The sequence below is a fragment of the Typopeltis vanoorti genome, chromosome 25, assembly GCF_054136105.1.
Source record: "Typopeltis vanoorti isolate ZY-2024b chromosome 25, IOZ_Tvanoo_1.0, whole genome shotgun sequence".
NCBI lineage: Eukaryota > Metazoa > Arthropoda > Arachnida > Uropygi > Thelyphonidae > Typopeltis > Typopeltis vanoorti.
Window position 1 is genome coordinate 1,389,395 of NC_143573.1, and position 23,766 is coordinate 1,413,160.

Sequence of the window (23,766 nt, forward strand, 5' to 3'; positions counted from 1 at the left end):
ATATTGATGTAGGTACTGATAGACATGTGATTCATCTTGTAAACAGCGACATAAACTTATGGTATCGATTAATACAGTACTATAAATGTACTGGCACTTCATTTTACCATTTGCCCACTCCCCTGAAATTTTCGTTCCCATGTGTTTATCAACGGCAAGACTTCCGACATCACTACACACTTTACAGCCCAACATTTTATTCTTGACATACAGCCAGTCATTTTTCTGCAAAAGTGTCCAACGTTCGGGCCAATCATTATCAGAATCTGCTTTTGACCACGTGGATCTTCGGTCTTGATTTCGTGATACTCTTCGCCAAGTGGATTTTCGGTGGTAGTTTCTGTTTTACAGGATCACAAGTAGATTCAACAATTTCTGCTTCTTCAGCCTTCCTTTTTTTACTCATTGGTATAAAGTAACCACTTATTTTACTCATGTTGAACAATGATTGCACTGATTTAACTTCGATTAATTCAAAACTCACATGAACACCTGTCTGTTGCAGAGTGAATATAGAACTCAAACTGATATTGGAAGCAATTGGAAGTGAACACAACTTCCAGTTTCTGGTTGGGTACCAATCTATGAAACAGGAAAGCAGGATACCAACTTATGAGTAATTAAAACTGAAAATTCAATTCGTGAACACAGTACCATCTACTGGAATATTTATAATACATTTTGCTGTCAATAAATCGCAAATTTTTAAAAACTTAAGGGGAAAAGGTGCCGGTACTGCTTACCGAAAGGAGAAAAGAACTCAATAGGACTGTATGTAATCCAGAATCTTAACTCTAACAACTCTCATCTTAAATTAAGACGCCACCTTTGCGATATAAAACTCTATATAAAATTGTTCTCTGGTGTTATAAACAGAATATAACTTTAATGTACTTACTTTATTTCTTTCTTTCTTTATTTTTAATTTTTTTTTTTAATAGAGGTTGGGCAAGTAGAATAACTGTTGATCAAATCATTGTGTGCGTGTTCCAGATGATGACTTTAATGTAAAGGTCGAAGCATTGAGCAATTAATTATTTCTAACATGATCATAGTCTCCATGATTTGTCTGGAATGTATGTGTGTGTGTGTGTGTGTGTGTATATATATATATATATATATATATATATATATATATATTTTTTTTTTTTTTTTTTTTTTTTGCTTGTTTTTCCTCTTAAAAGAGATTTTTATCTCCTTATCTGCTAGGCATCATGCTACTTGCCTAACTCCTTAAAATTTCCAAGTTTACTTGGAATTGCACCACATCCAGTCTGCAGTCTTGACTTGCTGCAACTTGCTTTAACATATATATATATATATATATATATATATATATATATATGCTAAAGATACCAAGCTTTTTTAAACCTGTTTTTTTACTCCATTTCCCAAGTAAGCAAACAGACAAATAAGTCAAGTTTGCTCCTGCACATAATGCAAGTCTAAGTGACCCGTAAAGCAGCACAAGTCGGGGTAACTCGTGGTAAAGTTGGAATAAGCTCTGATCACTATTCTTAATATTTACCCTTAATGCAAAGCCCATCTCCTTGAGGAGATGTATGATGTTATGCATTAAAGGCAAGAGGCCACTACCCAGACCTTTATTGAGGTCTCATCAGTGGGAGCCAGGCTTAGAAATACCAAGGTTAAGTAATACAGAGCGTATAAGTATTTTACCAAAAGGTTCTTTGACCTTATTAAATAAAAATCTCAGGATGAGAGATAGATGTAGAAAGTTTTTTACCTTGGGTATAATATATGTTAAAGATACCAAGCTATTTTAAACCTGGTTTTTTACTCCATTTCCCAAGTAAGCAGACAAAGTTTGTGCCTGCACGTAATGCAAGTCTAAGTGGCCCGTAAAGTAATACAAGTCGAGGCAACTCATGGTAAAGTCTGAATAAGAGCTGATCACTATTTTTAATATTTACCCTTATTTTAAAATAGCTTGGTATCTTTAACATATGTTATACCCAAGGTAAAAAACTTTCTATATATATATATATATATGGGCAATGGGGGAGAATCATTTATGGTTGGTTCCTGAAGTCATGACCATTGCATTGTACCAAAATGCTTTCAGGATTACTTTTCGGAGAAATGTATCCATAGTCACAGTATATACGTAACACGGTCATGGTTGTTATTATTATTACCAGAGACCTCCAGGGAGCTAGGACTCATCGAGGGAGGCTATAAATCACCCAAAACAGCCATCAAACCTTCCCTTAAATTCATTCACACTAGATGCACTCACTACCATTAAAGGCAAACTATTCCATTCACTCATGGCTCTGTAAGAGCAGTGAAACTTCAATGTGTCTTAACTGTAAAGAAACTAACACAGATGCCCTAGTATTTTCTCCCCACATTCCATATAATGAAAAATTTCATCAGACTATATAACACCCATTCAAAAGTTTATATATCTCTATCATATCACCCCTCTTTCTCCTATTACGTTATGTGGATTACAGACACTGGTCTGTAATCCACTTACTCGCAATTGTTCCTCATAATCTAAATCCCATAATCTGGATATAATCTTTGCAACCTTCTCACAGTTTCTTTATCCCCTTGGAATCCAGAGACCAAATCTCTGCGAAATAATCCAGGTGTGGTCTTACAAAGAGGCAAAATGACTTCTTAACCTTAATATCACGTTCACTTCAACATCACAATTATCTTCTGAGTTGTATTTGCAACTTTTGCTATGTGACCTTTGAATTCGAATTCTTATCCACCACCATGCCAAGATCCCTTCCCTCCCCAGCTTCTTGTAGCAAAACCTTGCAAATATAATATGGTGCTGGAAATCTCATCACATCAGAGTGCATAACTTTACACTTACTAACATTACACTGATAGCCATTTTTGTTTTCTCAAATTTTCAGCCTATTCAAATCATTTTTGTAAGTGCTGAATATCAGTAGCATCCCTGATTGCCCTGCCTATATTTGCATCATCGGCAAACAATTCCTAATCTGATATTAAACCCTGCACGATGTCATTAATGTATAGATTGAACAATAATAGCCCAAGGACTGAACCCTTAGGTACACCTGGTCACTTTAAATCTGGCAGATTCATACCTACCGTATCACTTTTTGATATCTCTGTCAACCAGGGGCGAATATTCCTAGTGTGCAGTGCTCATCCACAAAATATCAGTATCAATGATATTGTATTTTTGCATTTATTCCCATTAAACACTCCCCCAATTGTTTGCAGACTTTGTGTGCTTCCTAAAATTGAACACGATATACTGATGCTTCATTGTCCTCTTCATGAGGATAAAAAAAGCAACAATGCTTCATGAAGAGGGCTCTTTTCGATGCTTAAACATTACGTCATGTTAGTGTTAATAGCTCGGGTATGCTTTCAAAATGCGTACACCTTTTTGAACTCTTTGAAAAGATATAAAGAAGGCACAGCAGGTCAAATTCTTAGCTTTTTAGTATTTTTAAACCTCTGAGAAGGCAAGACTGGGTGAGCTAACATTTTGAGCTCACCTAGTGGCTGTGATTGGTTATTGTGTCAAGCAATCCAATTGAATGTTGTCACTTATCATGAGTTGATAAGTTATTATAACTTATCATAAGTTGATAATGTTATACATATCGTTGCGGATATGTATAACATTATACATATCCGCAAGGAGATGTGTTTTGCATTATGGGAGATACTGGGATAGGAGTGTTGATAGCTTGCTCCACCTTTGCTACGAGTTGCCTGGTGTTGTACTACTTACCCAGGTAAGATAGTACAATACCATATTCAGTCCTGAAGATATTTTCAGGTGCAAACTTTGTTTGCTTTCACTGGGATAAAGGATTAAACTAAATTTATTATATTCCCATGCATTGCTGACATTTTTCCCATTCAGTAACTGATGCCATGAGACCAATGACAGTATTCTCCTAAGTTGATCATAATTTAATTTTGGTTTGATTCAAACATGAGCATTACTTTTTAGGGTGCCTTTTGTAATTCTATAACATCTGCTACTGGAGGTTTGATGTGCCCTCTAAACTTTACCTCCCTATCCACTAACTAACACATCCAAATCTCTGGCTTCATCAATTTCCTAGAGTACAGCTCCATCAGTGTTGTATACAACCAGTAATTTTTTCACTTCAAAATGCATAACCTTACACTTTGCCACAAGGTACTTGAAGAAATTCAAGTACCTTGGGTCGGTTGTCGAGAGGAATGGTGACTCGGATGAGGAAATACAGCACCGAATAAAATGCGGTTGGATGAATTGGAGGAAGATGAGCGGGAACCTGTGCAACAAGAGAGTGAGTTGTAAGAGGAAAGGAAAGCAGTATAAGATGGTGGTGAGGCTGGCGATGCACCATGGTGCAGAGATGTGGCCTATAACCAAGGCAAGGAGAGGAAGATAGAGGTAGCGGAGATGCAGATGTTGGGATGGATGAGTGGTGTGACAAAGAAGGACAGGATAAGGAATGACTACATCAGAGGGATGGTTAAGGTGGGACCAATTGGCAAGAAGATACAAGAAAGTAGGCTGAGGTGGTTTGGACATGTGGAGAGGAAGGGTGAGGAGTATGTTGGCAAACGAGTGGAGTATATGGAGTTGGAGGAAAAGAGGCAGGCCCAAGCTCAGGTGGAGGGATAAGGTGACAGAGGATCTTAGGGAGAAAGGATGGAGTCCGAAGGACACCCTGGACCATCTCTACTTAAGCTTTACATAATCGAAAATTAGATTTTGTAACGATTACAAAAATTAAGTGGATATTAAATCCAGCATTATTTCATAGCCGAAGAAACTATAAAAGTTTCGTGTGAAATTTGACCAGAGAGCTTACAAGAATACACTCGCTAGCATTTACAAGTTGTCCTAGCCGGGCCTAATAGGGAGCATGACCGCTAGAATCCATATATTCGCCTCCTATTGGTCCATTTTGTTAAGGTTTCACTGGCCTGACAGCTGTTTCGAACTTATTGGTTCATCCTCAGAGACCAGGCAGAAACCTTAAAAACTCTTGTAAAACTATGGAACTTGAAATGTTGGAGAGGTGTATTTTTCGTAAGCGACCTCTCGACTGTTGCATAAAGTATTTACTAAAATAAAAAGCCAAAAGGCTTCAGTTCTGCAATGCAAAAATTACGAATCTGCCGAACTGAAGCCTTTTGGCTCTTTATTTTAGTTTCTGTACATTTTGTTAAGGTTTCACTGGCCTGACAGCCGTTAGGCCAGTGAAACCTTAACAAAATGTACCAATAGGAGGCGAATATATGGATTCTAGTGGTCGTGCTCCCTATTAGGTCCGTCTAGAGCAACTTGTAAATGCAGGCGAGTGTGTTCTTGTAAACTCTTGTCAAATTTCACACGAAACTTTTATAGTTTCTTCGGCTATGAAATAATGCTGGATTTAATATCCACTTAATTTTTGTAATCGTTACAAAATCTAATTTTCGATTATGTAAAGCTTAAGTAGAGATGGTCGAGAGGCATCTCCAACATTACAGAAAATGGTTATAGACCAGAAATCATTGAACAGAACAGCAGCCATCAGTGGGAGAAATTTCAAGATCAGTCTCTGCCATTGCAAATGTTTTAATAAAGTTATTGAAAGATGTAAGATTATAGGAACTCATCATCATCATCAAATTCCTGCTATATACCCTAAAGGGGTGTACAGGATATGACAGTACTACATGAAAAAATTACATCATTTCTAACTTCCTATCTACAATTTTCCTCCAAATCAGTCTGTTACTTGTCAACACTCCAACATTATCAGATCTTATATTTCTATCGTCTAAGGCACTTTGTACCGTATCAATCCACCTATATCTTGGTCTTCCTCTGGGTCGTTTTCCTGCCAACCTGGCAGAGAACACTTGTTTTGCTAATCTTTCCTCTCCCATTCTATTTAAGTGACCATACCACCTGAGATTAGTTCTGCTAACACATTCCTGGATGCTGACAATGTCAAGTTCTTTCCTAATATCCTCATTTTTAATATGATATTGCCATTGATGCCATCTGTTCACGCCTCTAATCTTTCTCAGGACTCTCATATCTGCGGTCTCTAGTCTTTGGTCAAGTGTTTTACTTCTGACCCAGCTCTCAGATCCATAAGTTAAAACTGGTTTGAACACTGTCTTGTATACAGCTAATATAGTGTTCTGACTAATTTCTCTCTTATTCCATGTGAATTTATTCAATTGACTTCCCACCATACCAGCTTTGCTGATTCTGTTGTCTATTTCTATGTTTAATTTACCATCTTCAGTAAAAATCGTGCCTAAATAGCTGAAATGTTTTACTTGTTCCACAGGTTCTCCATTCACAACACAGTTTACATTTTCAATGATTCTGCCTATTTTCATTGTCTTTGTCTTTTTATTGCTGACCTTCATACCATATCTATTACAACAGCTATTCAATTTAGTCAGAGAATCTTGCAGACTTGTAGCAGATTTATTTAGAAGTATAACATCGTCTGCATAAAACAAAGAGCTGACATTAACATCTCCAATTTTGATATCAGATTTAATACCACTTTCCTTCATAATGTGATCCATATAGTTAATGAATAACAGAGGGGATAATGTACATCCTTGTCTCACACCAGATTTAACATTAAACCATCTTCCTGTACTTCAATTCTAACTGCTGACTTACAACTCAAATAAAGACTAAGTATTGCTTGATATAATGCCCCATTGACACCATATAACTGCAGCGTATTGAATAGCTTCTCTCTTGGCACCTTGTCATATGCCTTTTCCAAATCGACAAAACTTAAATACAGATCTTTGTTATATTCCCATGCTTTCTCGACTATTTGTCGTAAAGTGAAGATCTGATCCTGACAGCCTCTGTTTGGCCTGAATCCAGCTTGTTCTTCACCAAGCTTTCAACAATTCTTCTCAACCATTTCTCAAGTATACTTGCATAGGTCTTGCCAGGAACACTCAGTAGGGAAATACCTCTGTAATTCTCCCATGCAGTTTTATTTCACTTTTTATATATGGGTACTATGAGAGCTCTACTCCAATCATCGGGAATTCGTCCCTCTGTCCACGCTTTCTGAACTATGTAGTGCAGCCACTGTAAGACTTTTATACCACCATACTTCAGCATTTCTGATCGAATATCATCTACTCCTGCTGCCTTTCCACATTTCAAGCCTTTGATGGCTTTTTCTACTTCAAGTATGGATATGTATTCATGCCTGCATGCCTGGTCAGTGTTTTTTATCACTGTGCTGTCATCACTGCTTGTTTCATTTAGCAGTATTTCAAAGTAATTACCCCCATACTTCAAGGATATCTTTTTCTCCTGTTTTCATGTCATCTTTATCATCTCTAACTCCTTTTACAGCACTCTTTCCTCCATTCCTAAGCTTCTTCAACAACCTCCAGAATATTTTGCCACCTTCTTGATATTTATTTTCTATATTCTTGCCAAAGTCCTCCCATGACTTTTGTTTAGCTAGTTTTACACACTGTTTAGCTTTCTTACATTTGTCTCTGTATTCTGTAAGAGTAAAAGCTGACTTATTTGCCAGGAACTTTTGATATGCTTTCTTCTTTTCCTTAACTTCCTGTGTCCACCAGGGAGTTCTGATTTTTTTATCCTTGCACACAACTTCACCACATGCCTCTCTGGCAGAATCAATCAATGTTTTCTTCAGAGTTTGCCACTGAATCTCCAAGGTTTGATTCCTGTTCTCAAACTCTTTCATTTTCTTTTCAATAATCTTTCTGTATTTTAGTCTACAGTTCACATCTGAGAGCTGCTCAACTTTTATTCGCTTTAAAACTTTCTTACATATTATTCTTTTCAATATGAAAATCAATTTTATCTTGCTCAAGACTAAATAGTGATCACTTCCAATTTCAAATCCTCTGTACACTCTGTTGTCTTGCACCAGGGAGAAGACATCACTATCAACAATAACATAGTCAATGAGACTTTTCTTATTCCTAGCTTCTTCTCTCCATGTGAATTTGTGCACGTTTTTATGTTGGAATATGGTGTTAGTAATAACCAGTTCATGTCCTGAGCAGAAATCCAACAGATATATGCCATTATTATTAGCTTTGCTCTTTTCTCCAAATTTTCCCAAAATATTTTTGTATGTCTCACAATCATTTCCTACTCTGCTATTTAGATCCCCAACAAGGACCAACTTTTCCTTTTTCATTGTGTCAGTTGCTTTTTCTAGAGTGTCAAAAAATTCCTCCACTTCTACCTTAGTAGAAACTTTTGTGGGACCATAGGCACAAATAAGTCTCATTGTCCAGTTCCCCATTCTCATATTTGCCCACATTACTCTACTTGAGACTGACTGCCATTCAAGAAGATTAACCTCGTATTTTGTGTTGAGTACTATGGCTACTCCTTCTTTTCCTTGATTGTCATTGCCTGAATATAACATTTTGTATTTATTGCTTAGAAAGATCTCACCAGTTTTGGTCTTTTTTGTTTCAGTCACCCCTATTATGTCGATCTGGTACTTATCTAATTTCTCAGCTAGCTCCATTTCTTTGCCATTCAGGCTTCTTACGTTGATAGTACCGATCTTTAACTCTGGTGATGTTGAGTTGGGGTTTGTTTTCAGATTTGTTCCAGTAGCTGAGTTTTCGCTGTTCGCCCTGGTTCCCTGGCGAAAACAACGGGGGCCTTGTTTAACTGGGCGACGCCCCAGCCGGCATGAAATTTTGTCATGTTGTACCATCATTTTTTATTTCGGTTTAACCAATAAGAATACAATTTGGTCAGCTAAATCCCAAATTGCCAGCCCATCCTCGTTCGTTCAGTATCAAAGTAGATACCCAACAGGATGCACCACGAGAAGGTGAGGATTGGACATTACGTCAGATGCCCTGGTCAGTTCTCCGCATTCCTTTAAAGGCTATGTGGAGGTTTCCTCTCAGTTATACAGCTTTGACCCTTAAGCATCCCTTATATTATAGGAACTCTTACATTTGAAATGCGATACTGGAAAAAAAAAGTGCTTTACGTTGTTAGAGGAATTAAGCATCAGCCAGCTGTGTGTAAGAGGTTCCCTATGGCTTGTGATAAATGAGCATATGAAAGTTTCCCAGTATATTTTGATTTGTATTGAATAAAATCAGATTTTTTTAAAATTATTCACAATCACTCCTAGATGGTTCTGTGTACTTGTTGAAACGTTTGTTTTTTACTTCAAAACAATTCACAACTTTCCATTACTATTTACATTACATATTTATCTCACAAATGCAGTGTTTCAGCTGTGCCTATTTTACAGGTATGTCCATGGTCACTGCTCAAGTGAATTGGCAACCATCATTCCTCCACTTTCAATGGCACCTGTTAATACAACACTAACAGCAGCCCAACTCCAAACACAGCTAACTTGCTTCTTCTCGTCCTCCTTTACTCCACAGATTTCTGTCTTCTGGAACAGCCTTTCTCATGAAGTATTCCCAAACAACTACAACCTGTTGCTTTTCAAAAAAAAAACATTAATAAACTTCGGTCTTCATCTGCACTCCACACACAGCACTGATGTGTTTATACATCTTTTGACCTCTCATGTATGGGATCAATATAAAATATGTCAGCTTGACTGTATGATTACATTTTTATTGAGGTATGAAAGTTTTAAAGGTGCATAGCACATCAGTGCTCATCTTAATTGGTTCAATGCAATTAATAGTAAGATAATACTTTAATTTATCGATTAATTGTAACCAATTCTATGTAGAGTGAGGATAATGTGTTTCTTTTAAGATATTAGAAAACAATAATGAAGGAGAATGGTATATTTGAATTACTCAAAGGTTAATATAATAGTAAATTTGGAAGAGGAGGACGAGGCTTAACTCCTCTACTATAATCGTACAATCTGAAAAGGTTTGGCGAAAAACGGGACATTCAGTAAATCATCAATGCTGTTTCCCATTGTAAATATAGGCAAAAAAAAGTTATAAATTATTTATACAATAGTATATATTAAAAACTTATCTATATCGGTGTCCTAAACACGTCACTTCACACTTCATGCGTGCAAAACAGGTGAAACTCAGAAAAGAAAAACAGCAATTTATGACAATGTTCAATTGGATTGGTTAACACAATGTTCAATTGGATTGGTTAACACTAACCAATCACAGCTACTGATTTCTGGGTGCTATTGTCTCAGTGGACACCCTGTCTCACCTTCTGGGTGGTTTAAAACCACTGGCACGCTAAGAATTTGACCTGCTACGGCATCTGTGTATCTTTTCAGTGGGCTCACAGGTGTTCATATATGTAATCACACACCCGAGCTGTTAACGCAAATGTGATGCAATTTTTAAATGCCAAAAAAAAGTGTCCTCTTCCTGAAGTATTAGTATATCATCTTTAATTTTAGGAATCATGCAAAAGCCAGGAAACAATTAGGGGAGTTTGTAACAGGAATAAATGCAAAAAATATATCAGTGATATTGCTATTCCCCACCGCAAACCCAGCACACCCCGAATTTATGCCCCAGCCATAAGTGGGACATCCACTGTACAGGACATTAATTTGACTCTGGTACAGAGGCAAAAGGAAGTATAACCCAGCAAGATATCCACATGCATATTGTATGGTATGTTATATAGATATCATTGTGACATCGGTTACTTTACTGAGTGTGAGTACTCTCATTACTTTTTAGACTTGTATCTGAATTTGCATTTATCTGGAATGTTTAACTCGCATTGCTTGTTTTCCTATCTCCAACAGTCCTGATGAATTGGCTACAGCTATTCTTAAAACAAAGCAGAAGCCTAACAGATTACTGGTTGAAGAAACTGTTAATGATGATAACTCTGTTGTTGCTCTATCACAAGTAAGTAGTTGCTTATAAATGAACCTTATAACCGCTTTAACATTTTAAATAGTTCATATATATATTGCAGTGTGCATTACACTTTTACTATGCAATTTAGAAAATACAAGTTATTATTATTATTAACATTGATCTCCATTGAATCAGAGATCCATTTAATTAATAATTATCGTATGATGATACAATAGCCATTAGACCCCTTTATGGAGATGTACAGCACCATCTCAGTCCCCCACCCCCTCACAATTTTATCTACGCTCTGAACCGGCATAGCTGACAAATCAGGCCTAGCTGGGTCAGTGTTCTTGACTGTAATCCGTGTGTGTGTTCACAGGACCAGTTTGCCTGTTTGTGGGATGAAAAACCTTAGATAAACTGATGGCATAAATCCTGCTGTCCATGCCTAAGACTGAGTAACTTAGCTATGGCTGAGGAAGATCCTTAAGCTCCTTGTGCCGTCGACAGGAATCAAACCTAGGACACTCCTTCCCCAGGCATATGGTTGCGAAGCTCAAAGCCACTAGGTTAACCATGCAATGAGAGCTATACACTATCACACACACACACACAAAGCTAATTCCACTCACCAACCATTCTCAGGTGAATGGTTGGTGAGTGAACATATACAGTTTCCAGGGATGGTCTCTTGTCCCATTCTATGAAAAATCTCTTCCATGTCAACCTGATAACACTGACTAACTTCTATGTCCCAATCATATTCTATTCACAAGGCTTTGCCATTTACATCATTCTTTCATTCTGTCTTCATACTCCACATTCCAAAGACTGCTGACCACCTTTGTGAATCTTCTCTGGACCCTTTGCACAGATTTCATCACTGGGTTTTCATCACCATGAAAACCCAGTGACGAAATCTGTGCACAATAATTGATATGAGGCCTGATCAAGGCCTTATACAATGGCATCATAACCTCTTTATTTCTGCATGTCAGGGTCCTCCACATCATTGTCATTATCCAATGTGATGTCTTCACAACTTGTGCAGTGTGGTGCCTGAATTTTAGGACCTTGTCTGCTACTCCCAGATCTCTCATCTCCTCTACCTCCTTTAAAGTTTCCCCACCAAGTGTATACTATACATCCTATCATTGCTTACCGAATTTCAAAATCTTGCGCTTTGCAACGCTGAGCTGACACTTTCACTTACGTTACCTGCCCATTCATACATTCTATTCAAGTCTTCCTGTAAGGCCATAACATCTATCCCCAATTTTGCATCATCTGCAAACATCTTCATATCTCCAGTTAAACCAATCCCAATATCATCAATATACAAATTAAACAACAGTGGTCCCAAAACATGACTGCACACCACTAGTGACCATCCTCCTTCAGGATGATGCTCCCCCCGTATATAACTTTCTGATACTGACTGCTTGTCTATTATCCACTCCCATTTCTTTTAGTTTATTTAACAGCTTGTCACATGGTAGTCTGTCGAAACGTTTGCAAAATCTAAGTATACCACTGTATATGTATATAAGTTAATAAAACATGATCTCCCTTTAACAAACCTATATTGACAACCACAGAGAATGCTGCCATTATCAACCTATTTCTGTATCCTAGTTCTCACCAATTTCTAGTACCTTCACAACTCCAGATACACACATACACAGAATGGCCTGTAATGCAGCCAGAGCCTTATCACCACCTTTATGTAGTGGAACAATTTTACCTCCTTTCTCACTCCCTTGGAACTTGTGCTGTTGTAAGACTTATTGAAGAGGCTTTCAGTGCTACTGACAATTCCCTAGAACATCGTTTCTCAAACTGTGGTATGTTGCATTATTTTTGGTGGTACAATTTTTACACAAAATATTTAAATGTTCAGAAAAATGTATTTTAATATTGTAACGAATAAAACGAACAAATAAATTTATTGCAGTTTTATGTGAATTTTTTGATGCGAAGTTTCATTAACGTGTCATAAGTGTTTTCATATTTAATATTTATTTTGAAACAGTATTTTATGGTGGTACATGTATTTTTTGATTCTTATTTAAGTGGTACAAAATTTAAAAAGTTTGAGAACCCTTGCCCTAGAACATTCCCTTAAGAGTCGTGGTGATATGTGATATATGCCTTACTGACATAAAGTTTATTTATTTCCTCATATACCTCCTGCTCACTCACAATTAAGCCATACTCTACACTTTAGTTCCTCATGATTCCGTGCTGCTCAGGATGTGAAACACACTTATAAATTTATCACTGAATACCTCAACAATGTCTTTTGCAGCAGTTACCATTCTACCACTTTCACCCATTAACATCATCTTACCATAATCATTCTTCCTTCTACTTGCCACGTATCTAAAAAAACTCGAAGGTTTTCTTCACCTGATTTGCTAATTTCTGCTCATATTGCACTTTTGTTATCCTTACTGAGTCACTCTCCTGACTTGTTCTTTATACTCTTCATGTAACTGATTACATTATTCCTATTGTACTGCCTCCAACATTCTTTCTTTTTCCCAGATTTCATGCTTAATCCCTTCATTCATCCATTTTACACCTGCCTTATTCAGCCTTTTGGCCTTCGGAATACATTCACACATTAATGCTGTTATGTATTTCTTTGTCATTTCCCAAACAGCAGTTATTTCCTTACCACTCAACTCCTCATTTAATGCTTTATCTCCAAGCTGTCTCCTAAGCTTGTCATAATCACCAGCCTTATACTTCGACATATCCTTTCCTCACAGAACTCTGCACATGGCTAGCCACAACCCAGGTGATCACTTAATAATCACTCTCACCAGCTGGAGGAAAGTGTGAAACCCACTCCCAATTACATCTTCTGATGAAATTATCAGATCTACAACTCTTGATCCTTGTATGTCTTCCTTTACATGCTGCATGAGATGGTTGTCTCTCAAGAAATTCATTTTCCTTATTCCCAAATCTTATCTCTTCATTACAATCTATACTACCATAATTAAAATCGCTCATAAAAAACACCCTTCTTTTGTTCAGTAACCCAAGTTGTTTATACATTTCTTTATCTACACCCTCCACATTCCCTGGTCTATAGCAACATCCAACTAAATATGTCTTCCTGCTGTCATTACCAGCACTCTTCCTCCCTCTTTTTCCTCTCTATCCGCACAAAAAAACACTGTGCCCTTCCATTTCTATTCATGTTAGGATATCATCTATCTTCATTCAACCATGTTTCACTTATTCCAACAATTTTGAGGTATTAAACTCAATCAGTGAAATCATTTCATCTCCATTATTTCTTATACTTCTGGCATTTATAAACAAACGCACCATTTCACTTTTATGTCTATAACCAAGCCACTTGTTGGTTCTGATTTCCTCACTACATCACTACTTACCACATATGCCTGCTCAGTCTCAACTTCCCCACTCATATCCCGATCTATTCTATTTCTGTGCTGATCATCCCTATACATGCATTCACTGCTACTTCCAACATCCACTCTCCCTATGCCACATCTCCCTGTCCACTCGGATACTGCTTGTTTCCATTGCCAAACACTTCTGTATCTTTAATACCACTCTCCTGATCTTTCACTTTATCTCTTCTGATCTCACACACTTGCATCACACACTGCACTTCCATCTAGCAATAGCTTTTCCAGTTCACTACAGATCCATTCAGATGAATTTCATCACGTCTGTATAATTCCATTCTTCCCTCAAATACATGCCATCACACAGCTCTGCTAGTATACCATTTTTGATTCTGGCTCACCATCTCAACTCATCATTGTCATGCCTTGACAACACACTGACAACCTTTCCCACTATACTGTTAACTTGCACTCTCAGTAACCTCCTGGTATTTGCCCTTACATTCTCCTTATGTCCACTTAAATACTTTGTCCCCACAACCACCACTAATTCTCTTGCTCGTTTCCTCCTCGTGTCCAAAGCATGAATTATCTTGCTGATTATTCCTCATGGATAGCAGACCTTATGGACTCTCTCATTAACCAGTTCTCCAACAATGGAATCTCCATACACTGTTATTCTCGAATCACTTGTCACCTCTTTTACCTTTTCTTCTTTCGTTCTATTCTTTTACACACTTTCTCGTAGAAGTTAAAGCAGTTGTTTTTTAATCTTTTTCTTTATGCTGCATATCTTGTGTAGCATTCTTTTCCAGATGGAAACCTTTACGAAAGAAATAATACTTTGTTATTAAACAGTATCGACAGTTTTTTAATGTTTGCAGTTGTTAACAGTTCATCTGTTGCATTATAGGCTGATTAACCAGTAACACTACCATCATTTCTGGTGTATATCCTCAAGAGGTACCAGATATTAACAGTGAAACACAATGAAACTTTAATAATTAGTTTTTAGTTAATACCCCCCCCCCCCGTACGTGCGTGCACGCACACACACTAAAAAATTGATCGGTTATATGTCTATGTCATGTCTCTGATTTGGTCAAATATAATGTGTCCTTTAGGTCTGTTTTCTGCCATTTTTGCTTCAAATATTTCTGCTAATGTTTTATCTCATTTCTTAAGTGACTATACCATCTTGGGCAATAAATGAGAAAAAACAGATCATATAGAAAATGGTTATGTTATACAATAGACAGTTATCAATTATAGAAGAAAGAATGTCATACCTAAAAGAGAAATTAAAAATTTCCCTTTTAGCTATAGGTGAAACTTTGTTTCAATCATAAGGCATGTTAGAACAAGTACTCAAAATGTTGTCTATGAATCAGATAAACTTCTCTTAAATATATCCTCTGCCTGCTAACAAAGGATGACTTATTACTTATTGTTTTATCTGAAGGATATGACGTCACTGTTTCACACTTTTTTCTTTTTTTTTTTTCCACAGCAGCATAGACAATCCATCAATTCCTATTGCTTAAACCAAGATTCAATTCAAATGTGCAAAAATTCTTTTCAGTGATAAGCCTCCTTGTCCTGATTTTTTTTTTTTTTTTTAAGTGCTGAAGTCCTTGAAGAATAGCAATTTAATTATTAATAAATCTGACAAAGGAAAGGCTGTTGAAAATAAGACAATATGATATCTTTATTACTTCGAGACTATTCTACTTATAGGTCCCTCATTTCTGATCCTACTTGTAGTCAGATAAATACTTATATAGAGAAACCTGTAAGTATTCATAACTATAAATTCACACATATTCCACAGTAATTAACTTTTTAATAATATGTAAATATTTCATCTTAAGTATCATAAGACATCATCAGTACAATTATAAATAACAGTAGGAATTACATTAAAAAAAAAAATTAATGTGCATGCTCACATTGGAATTATTAGGCTGTAATTAAATTAAATTAAAACTGATAAATTTATTTTATACAGTTGAGGATAACACTTTTGGGATAGTGAGACAGTCGTTACAGTTAAGATGGGTCTGTGCCATAAGGCTTCAACATTTTCTTTATACAAACATTCATGTTTATATATGGATTGAGGTGTGTTGCCGTTGGATCCGGTGGTTGGCATTTTTGGCAAACAATGCCATCATTTTTCATTAAGCATTTCTAAAATTCTTTTTCCAATTTCAAGGTCTGGATCTTTTTTGTATTTTTTGAATAGTTTCTCAGTTTCGGGAGACCAACATGAGGTGTACTGTTTCCGGAAACCTCTTGGTATACATTGCTTTGCAGCACCTATCAGTACTCCTACAAAGTTTTTGTAATTTTCGACTTCAGGTTGGATCCAACAGATGTTAGATTCAATTTGTTTAGAGTATTGTTTCCAGTTAACTTTGCAAAAATTCCATCTTGTTCCACAGATTGTATGATTGGCATTTGTGTTCCTGTAGTGACTATAACAGGTCTATGTTGAGATCGTGGAAAGTTTTCAAGTACTTCCCTATCAGTGGGTAAAGGATTATCCTTGGTGTTGCAAGTGACAAAACAGGGGCTAGGGTTTGAATCTCTCTTCCATCTACCTGATTTTAAAGTTCCAGAGACTTTTGCATCAAAAACCAGTGACAGCCCAGGGCTTTCGGAATATTCCATCAGTCTAGTACCGTTGATATCATTTCTACAATAGCCCCAGGAGTAATGTTAATTGTTAAAATCTCTTATGTAGACTGCTGGATGTTGGTGAGCAAGAAGAGCTGGGATAGACCAAGTTTGTAAACTGGCACTGTGATTGTGCCACCTTTGCTGCGATGATCTTGATGTTATGATTAGAAAAAGATAGTATTTTGCAGTTTTTCATGTTCTCTCACACATAGATGGCAAAACCATATATTAATGACAGGATGTAGCCCAGTGACCTATAGCCAGTGTTCCTGGACAGAGATTACATTGATGTTATTTGTCCTACAGATTTTTCCAAGCAGTTCATTTTTGGCTCGGGAAGCACCCTCTATATTAATTTTAGGATCCGTAGGGTGAATTCAGTTTCCCTTATTTTTTGGTCAGTTTTGGAACCTTTCGAAAAGGTCTACTTCGTTTCTTCCTGTTACACTTTCCTTTTATTTTGCACATATTAACTGGGAATTAAAAAAAAAAAAATGACAGGTTCCGCTCCCAATGCTCGTGAAAGTTTAGCTGCCAAAGACATCACCTGGGTGCACCACAAGAAGGTGTTTCACAACAATTCAGCACCCGAGATGTAAACGTGGGTTCCTGTGGTTAAGCAGTTCTGTAGGTAGTTTTTCTACTTTTACAAAAAATATCAAGATTCCTACATCCACCAAAACCACCACATCGCCCCATGAAAAACCAGGCATCTATGAGATTCATTGCTCTTGTGGCATTTGTTATGTAGGCCAGACTGGAAAGTCAGGATAGGTCCACATGTCTGAGAATGTAAAAGACTTCAAAAAAAGAAGGGAGCACAAATCAGGTTTAGCATTCCACACAGCCACTACTGGCATCAAGTACTCTGGCAACAGATAAGCATGTCATACATGCTTATTTGTTGATTGACATGTTATACATGTCAATTGAGGTGCGAAAAGTTGCTGCTGGCCAGTAAAGACAGTAAAGTAGAAGGCTTAGGAATCCTTTGGAGAAAGATTAGACTCATCCTATGCAAATGCAAACAAAGCATTCTGGCAGACCATCCGCTGCCTTCGAGGGAGGAAATCGTACACAGCAAGGGCAATTAAGGCCTCTGATGGTGCACTTTTAACAACCGAGAAGGATATCCTCCACAGATGGAGGGAATAGTTTGAGAGCTTTCTTAATCCAGGTGGCCCACTAGTTGTGGACATCCAAGAGGTGCAAATTGGGGCGATGACTAGTCTCACAGCAGAGGAGGTCCATTTAGCAATAAAATAGCTAAAATCGGGCAAGGCTGCTGGCAATGATGAAATTCGGCCCGAAATGCTAAAAGCCTTAAATCAAGACGGTGTTCTCTGGCTGACTCGAGTGTGTCAGACTGCTTGGATATCTGGGCAAGCACCAAAGCAATGGCAGACAGGTATAATAATACCAGTCTTCAAGAAGGATTGCAGTAACTATCGTGGCATCTCTCTCTGCTCAGCCTGCCTGGGAAAGTTTATGCTAGGTGCTTGGAAAGAAGGTGCAGGAGCATAGTCGAGTCAACCAGGAAGAACAATGTGGCTTTCATCCTGGTAGAAGCACAACTGACCAAATATTCACTTTAAGGCAAGTCTTTGAGAAATCTTGGGAATATGCAAAGAATGTCTACACATGTTTTGTGGACTTGGAGAAGGCATATGACCGGGTTTCTTGGGATAAGCTTTGGCAAGTAGTTTAGGACTGTGGAGTGGATGGTCAACTATTAGCTGCCATCAAGTCCCTGTATGAATGCCCGGAGTTTTGTGCCAGGGTAAACAGCACAAAGTCTGAGCCTTTCACAGTCTCCGTTGGCCTCCGTCAAGGGTGTGTTCTGTCACCCCTCCTTTTCATAATATTTATGGACTGGATTGATAGGCACAGCCGAGGCAGTGAGTGTGTCAGAATTGAAAGATGTAGCATTGGATGTCTGCTTTTTTGCAGTTGACCTAGTTCTGCTTAGCACTTCCACAGATGACCTTCAGCAGACCCTGGATAGGTTTGTAGCTGTTTGTGCAGAAGCCAGAATGAAGATCACTGAAACATTTGTGGTCTCAAGATAATCATCCTAGTGCACTCTACTTATAAGTGGGGTCTCAATGAGGCAGGTGGAGAAATTTAAATACCTTAGGTCCATATTCACAAGTGATGGAAAGTGGAATGTAGAGCTAGATACTCAGATTGGCTCAGCAAGCGCAATATTGTGGGAAGTTGGCCATTCAGTAGTATTGAAGTAGGAGTTAAGCCAGAAAGCAAAGCTGGCTGTCTTCAATACAGTCTATGTCCCCATCCTAACCTATGGTCATGAGAGTTGGGTAATGGCCGAAAAAATGTGGATACAAATCCAAGCGGCTGAAATGAGGTTTTTTCGAAGGGTTGCAGGGCTGACAAGCCTCAACAGAGTCAGAAGCTCTGCAATTCGAGAAACCCTCAATACTAGACCACTGCTTCTCCGTGTTGAGAGATCACAGTTACGTTGGTATGGGCACCTGGTCAGAATGCCACAAGAGTGGCTCCCTCAGCAGGCCCTCTTTACCAAGTCAGAAGGTGGAAGGCCAAGGACTCGCTGGATAGATTATATCCAAAAACTTGGGTGGACACGTTTGGGAATCCCACCAGAACATCTGAGCTTGATGGCGGAGGATCATGACCATTGGAAGTTCCTCTTGCAGCTGTTGCTCCCACAACCCAATTAGGAACGGTGGGCCTTGAAGATGTATGTATGTGTGTTATATTAATATTTGGTCTCAATACCGAAAACTATATACAAATTCAGCACCCTTTTAGCTGATGATTCTTGTGTAGTGATGAGGATATTTGAATTTAATATATAGTCATGTTACTTCAGCTGGAGAAATCTATAAACACATTGAAGGCATAACAGTGGAGAGTCCACAATCCCATCCTGATTATCATCTAAACCAGGGTTTCCCAAATTTGCAGAAAGTGAATAAGTGTTCCGTGGAAAATTATCATGATATGAGCTTGGAATGATTTTAAATGCTGCGACAAGTTTAAACATGTTCGAAAATCAGGCGCTCCTCGCTTTGCATGTGGATTGTGCTATTAAGGCCAGCATGCACTGGCCTTGACTCAGCTACCCATGGTTGTCGACACCTCTGAGCGCAAGAGAAGGAACGGAGATATCTATTCTAGGAGATGTGCAGTCACAAGCAAGGTCAATGCGATGTGCTGCAGCCAGCAAGCCTGTAGTGTGCGCTTAGCTTTACGCTGAATATGAGACCAATTATACTCGACTGTAACCAAGGTGTTCCGTTAAAATTTCAGGATTTATGATGTGTTCCGTGAGAAATGCTGATCTAAACCATCTAGTGGATATCTTGTTAGTTACTTCATTTTCAAAATTCCTTTTGACAATGAATACCATTTTCTTATAGCAAACCAACATTCTTCATTCAAAAATTCAATTCCCTAAGTAAAAAATGGAAGTTCTGAGAATTTACCATTCTTAGATGGCTTTTATTGTAAACCAAGAACAAGCTGAGTCAGGCCATGTGGAGGTTTCAAAATCAAATTTTCACTTTAAGACAAAGTTGATCCTTGCAGATGTGAAAAAAGCACATGACAAGGTGCCAAGAGAAAAGCTGTTCAAAATGCTGCACTTATGTTATTAATTATATAAGTACAGCATTCTGGATTAGCTTTTATCTTGCTTTCAAATGACCAGTCCACGTATGGCAACCATCTTATGGTAGAGCACAGTGTAATTATACTTATCTGAACTGGATTATCAGAATGGCAAATTGCATTCCCACTGTGGTTGGATAAATGGTAGATTACTTATAATTATTAAAAATTCTATTAATAATTCTAATTATTAATAGAACAGGCAATAAGATTTGTTGTCAAGATCAGGGTTTCACTTTAAGAAAAATAATTGAGAAAATGTGGGAATATAAAGTTTTGTAGATCTGGAAAACCAGTTCAGAATTCAACAGTAACATGAAATAAATTAAATATTATACAAAACAGTACTTAGTCTATATGTAAGTAGTTTAGTATTAGAATTGAAGGAAGATGATTTGATGTGAAATCAAATGTGAGAGAATGGTGCACATTATCTCCACTGTTATTCATCATTTATATGGATCGATTAAAAAAAAAAAAAAAGGCCATAACTAAATAGGCATAAACATTGAAAACTTCAACTGGATTCTAATGGAAAACTTAACAAGTAAAATATTACAGCTATTTAAGCATAGTTTTTAATGAATATGGAAATAGATAATAGAATAAGCAAAACTGGTATGGTGGGGGTGTCAGTTGAATAAATATATATGAAATAAGAGAGAAATAAATCAGAACATTAAATTAACTGTATACAAGACAGTGTTAGAACCAACATTGACTTATGGATCTCAAATCTGGGTTAGAAATAAGTTGTTCAGAGACTAGACAGTAGATATGAGATCTGACGAAAATTAAGGAAATGGACAGATGTCATCATTGGTGTAATCATATTAAAAATGAAGATATTAGGAAGGAACTTACCACTATTAATATCCTGGATTGTGTGAGCAGAGCTAATCTCAAGTAATATCACTTAAACAAAATGTGAGAGGAAGGGTTAGCAAAACAGGTGTTTCATGGTAAAATGGCAAAAAAATTTGACAAGTACTGACTGCATCTAGAGAATGATGCAATCAGTAGTGCCCTACAAAACAAGTATAAGATCTAGTGGAGTTCTCACAAATAATACTCACTTGTATAAAAATTCTTGACAGGACATTTGTAATAATATATACTTAATCATGTAATACTTAATACTATCATTGTGTTCTGTACACCCCTTAAAGTATATATCAGGAAATTTTATATAATGAAAGAAATTGATAAGACTACAGGAAAGAAGGTCAGAAGGTGTGAACAGAAAGTTAACTTTTAGAAACATTTGGATGGTTAGCCTCCAAACCAGATCATATTATCAGTCTTCAATCTTCTTTAATCTATACATAAATACCATTGTAAGACAGTTGAGACTTGACAAGACATGGAAATATCCCATTATGAAGTGAAAGAATTATTACCACTTCGCACTGTTACATGTTGATGATCAGATATCGTAGCAAATAACAAAAATGAATTGCAAAATTCTGTACACAATTTTAAACCTCATTACTGATAAATTTAATATGGAAATATGAAGTCTTAAGGGACTGCTTCACAGTCAAAGCTAGATAACTGGAAGAAGACCTCCATGTACCCTTTCTAAGAATGCAGTGAACTGTTGGCATCATCTGGCTTGCTCTCCCTTTTCCATGATACACCATATTAGAAAGTATCTACCTTATATGAACAAGGATGGACTGGCAATTTGAAATTTAGCTGACTGAATTGTATTTTATATTGACTTAAACAAAAAAAGACTGTGGTACAAGAAGAATTGCATATAAGCTGAAATGTTGCCTAGTTAAACAAGGCCTCTTTCAAGATAAACACTGGAGAGTCATCTACCAGAACAAGCTTCAACTTACCATTGTATAAGAAGCATTGATGAAAAAGAAGCAAAAATGGAAGAGTAATTAGAGACCCACATCGAAATAAGTGGTGTTATAGAAATAAAGAAAACAAAAACCAGTATGATTCTTTTCAATAACAAGTATGTTAGTCAATAATCATCAGGAAAGGAAGTTGTACTGTAGTATTCAACAAACACAAACATAATCTTTTTGAATGTTAGACAATATCAAGTGCAGTGGTGTGGTCAAACATCAAAATGAAGAATTCATCATTGAGAATTATTTATATCTGTGGGCCCACAGAAGGTTCTACTAAGAAAGAAGTGGATGATAAATGCATTATTAGTGTGGTACAGAAGAATGGAGAATAAAAGTGGGAAAAAGATAGATAATATTGCATAGGAATTTAAGATAAGAGGTATACTTAACAAGAAAAGATGTTTCCCAGGTGTGAAGATAAAGGATGTTAGTAAAGTGTAAGTTTACAGAAGAAAGAAGTGAACAAGAATTGTTTTGGCAGGAACAAATGATTTGAAAGATTAGAAATATGTAATGAGAGAAGATAAGAAAGTTGTTAGAAGCAAAAATGAAAAAAAAAAAAAGTAGTAGTGAAGATTGTGAGTCTACTGTCTTGATATGAAAGGGCAGAATTGTGAAGGGCCACGATTGTCAGTGAGAAGATTGTGCAGGAGGAATGGTGTGTAGTTTATAGATGTGTGGAGTGAATATGATAAGTGTAAGGACTTGTGGCACTTAAACGGATTTGGAGTTAGGTGTTTGGAGAAAGTGTTTTCACTGAGAGTTTGAAAGTGCAAAACCAAGGACACTGGAGATATAACTGCAGAACTTCGATCAGCAAAAGTAGAAGTTGATGAAGATTGTAGATCTGATAAATGGTTCACTTGATGCTATCTGTCATGAGACAGAGGCCAATAGAACGGAATATATTGTTGGTTGCTACTGTAGACCTGGGTGTCCAGAAGAAAAATGTGGATGACATACATGGGAATATTAGCACAATGAGTGCAGGCCGAGTAATTATCATGGGAGACTCCAGCCATAGTGATATTGATTAGAAGGAATAAAGGGCACAAATGGAAATGGAATTTATACCAAAAGATCTAACTACAGTAGCAACTCTGCCTCTGATCTGGGACAATGACCATGCAGTGTTTTCCTAGGTGGTTGTTCAACATGTGGAACTACAATGCTGTCCATTATGACACACTTAGGAGACTACTTGAAGCAGTGCCATGGCATAAGAAACTACATGGAATGAATGTCGTTAGTACATGGGAAGTGGTCAAGGATTGTTTTAGCAGGATAGTATTAGAGTGCATACCCAACGTGAGGATAAACTGAGTATAGATTAAGTGGATAACTAGCAGTATAAAGCACGAACT

General features: G+C 37.2%; 1 protein-coding gene across 1 annotated transcript in view; it reads left to right on the top strand.

The window, feature by feature from the left end:
• TER94 (Transitional endoplasmic reticulum ATPase TER94) overlaps positions 1-23,766 on the top strand; it is a 258,536-nt gene that overhangs the window by 20,149 nt on the left and 214,621 nt on the right. Inside the window, exon 2 of the mRNA XM_090414459.1 lies at positions 10,746-10,851. Coding sequence (XP_090270585.1) covers positions 10,746-10,851 — 106 coding nt within the window. The remainder of the gene's footprint in view (positions 1-10,745; positions 10,852-23,766) is intronic.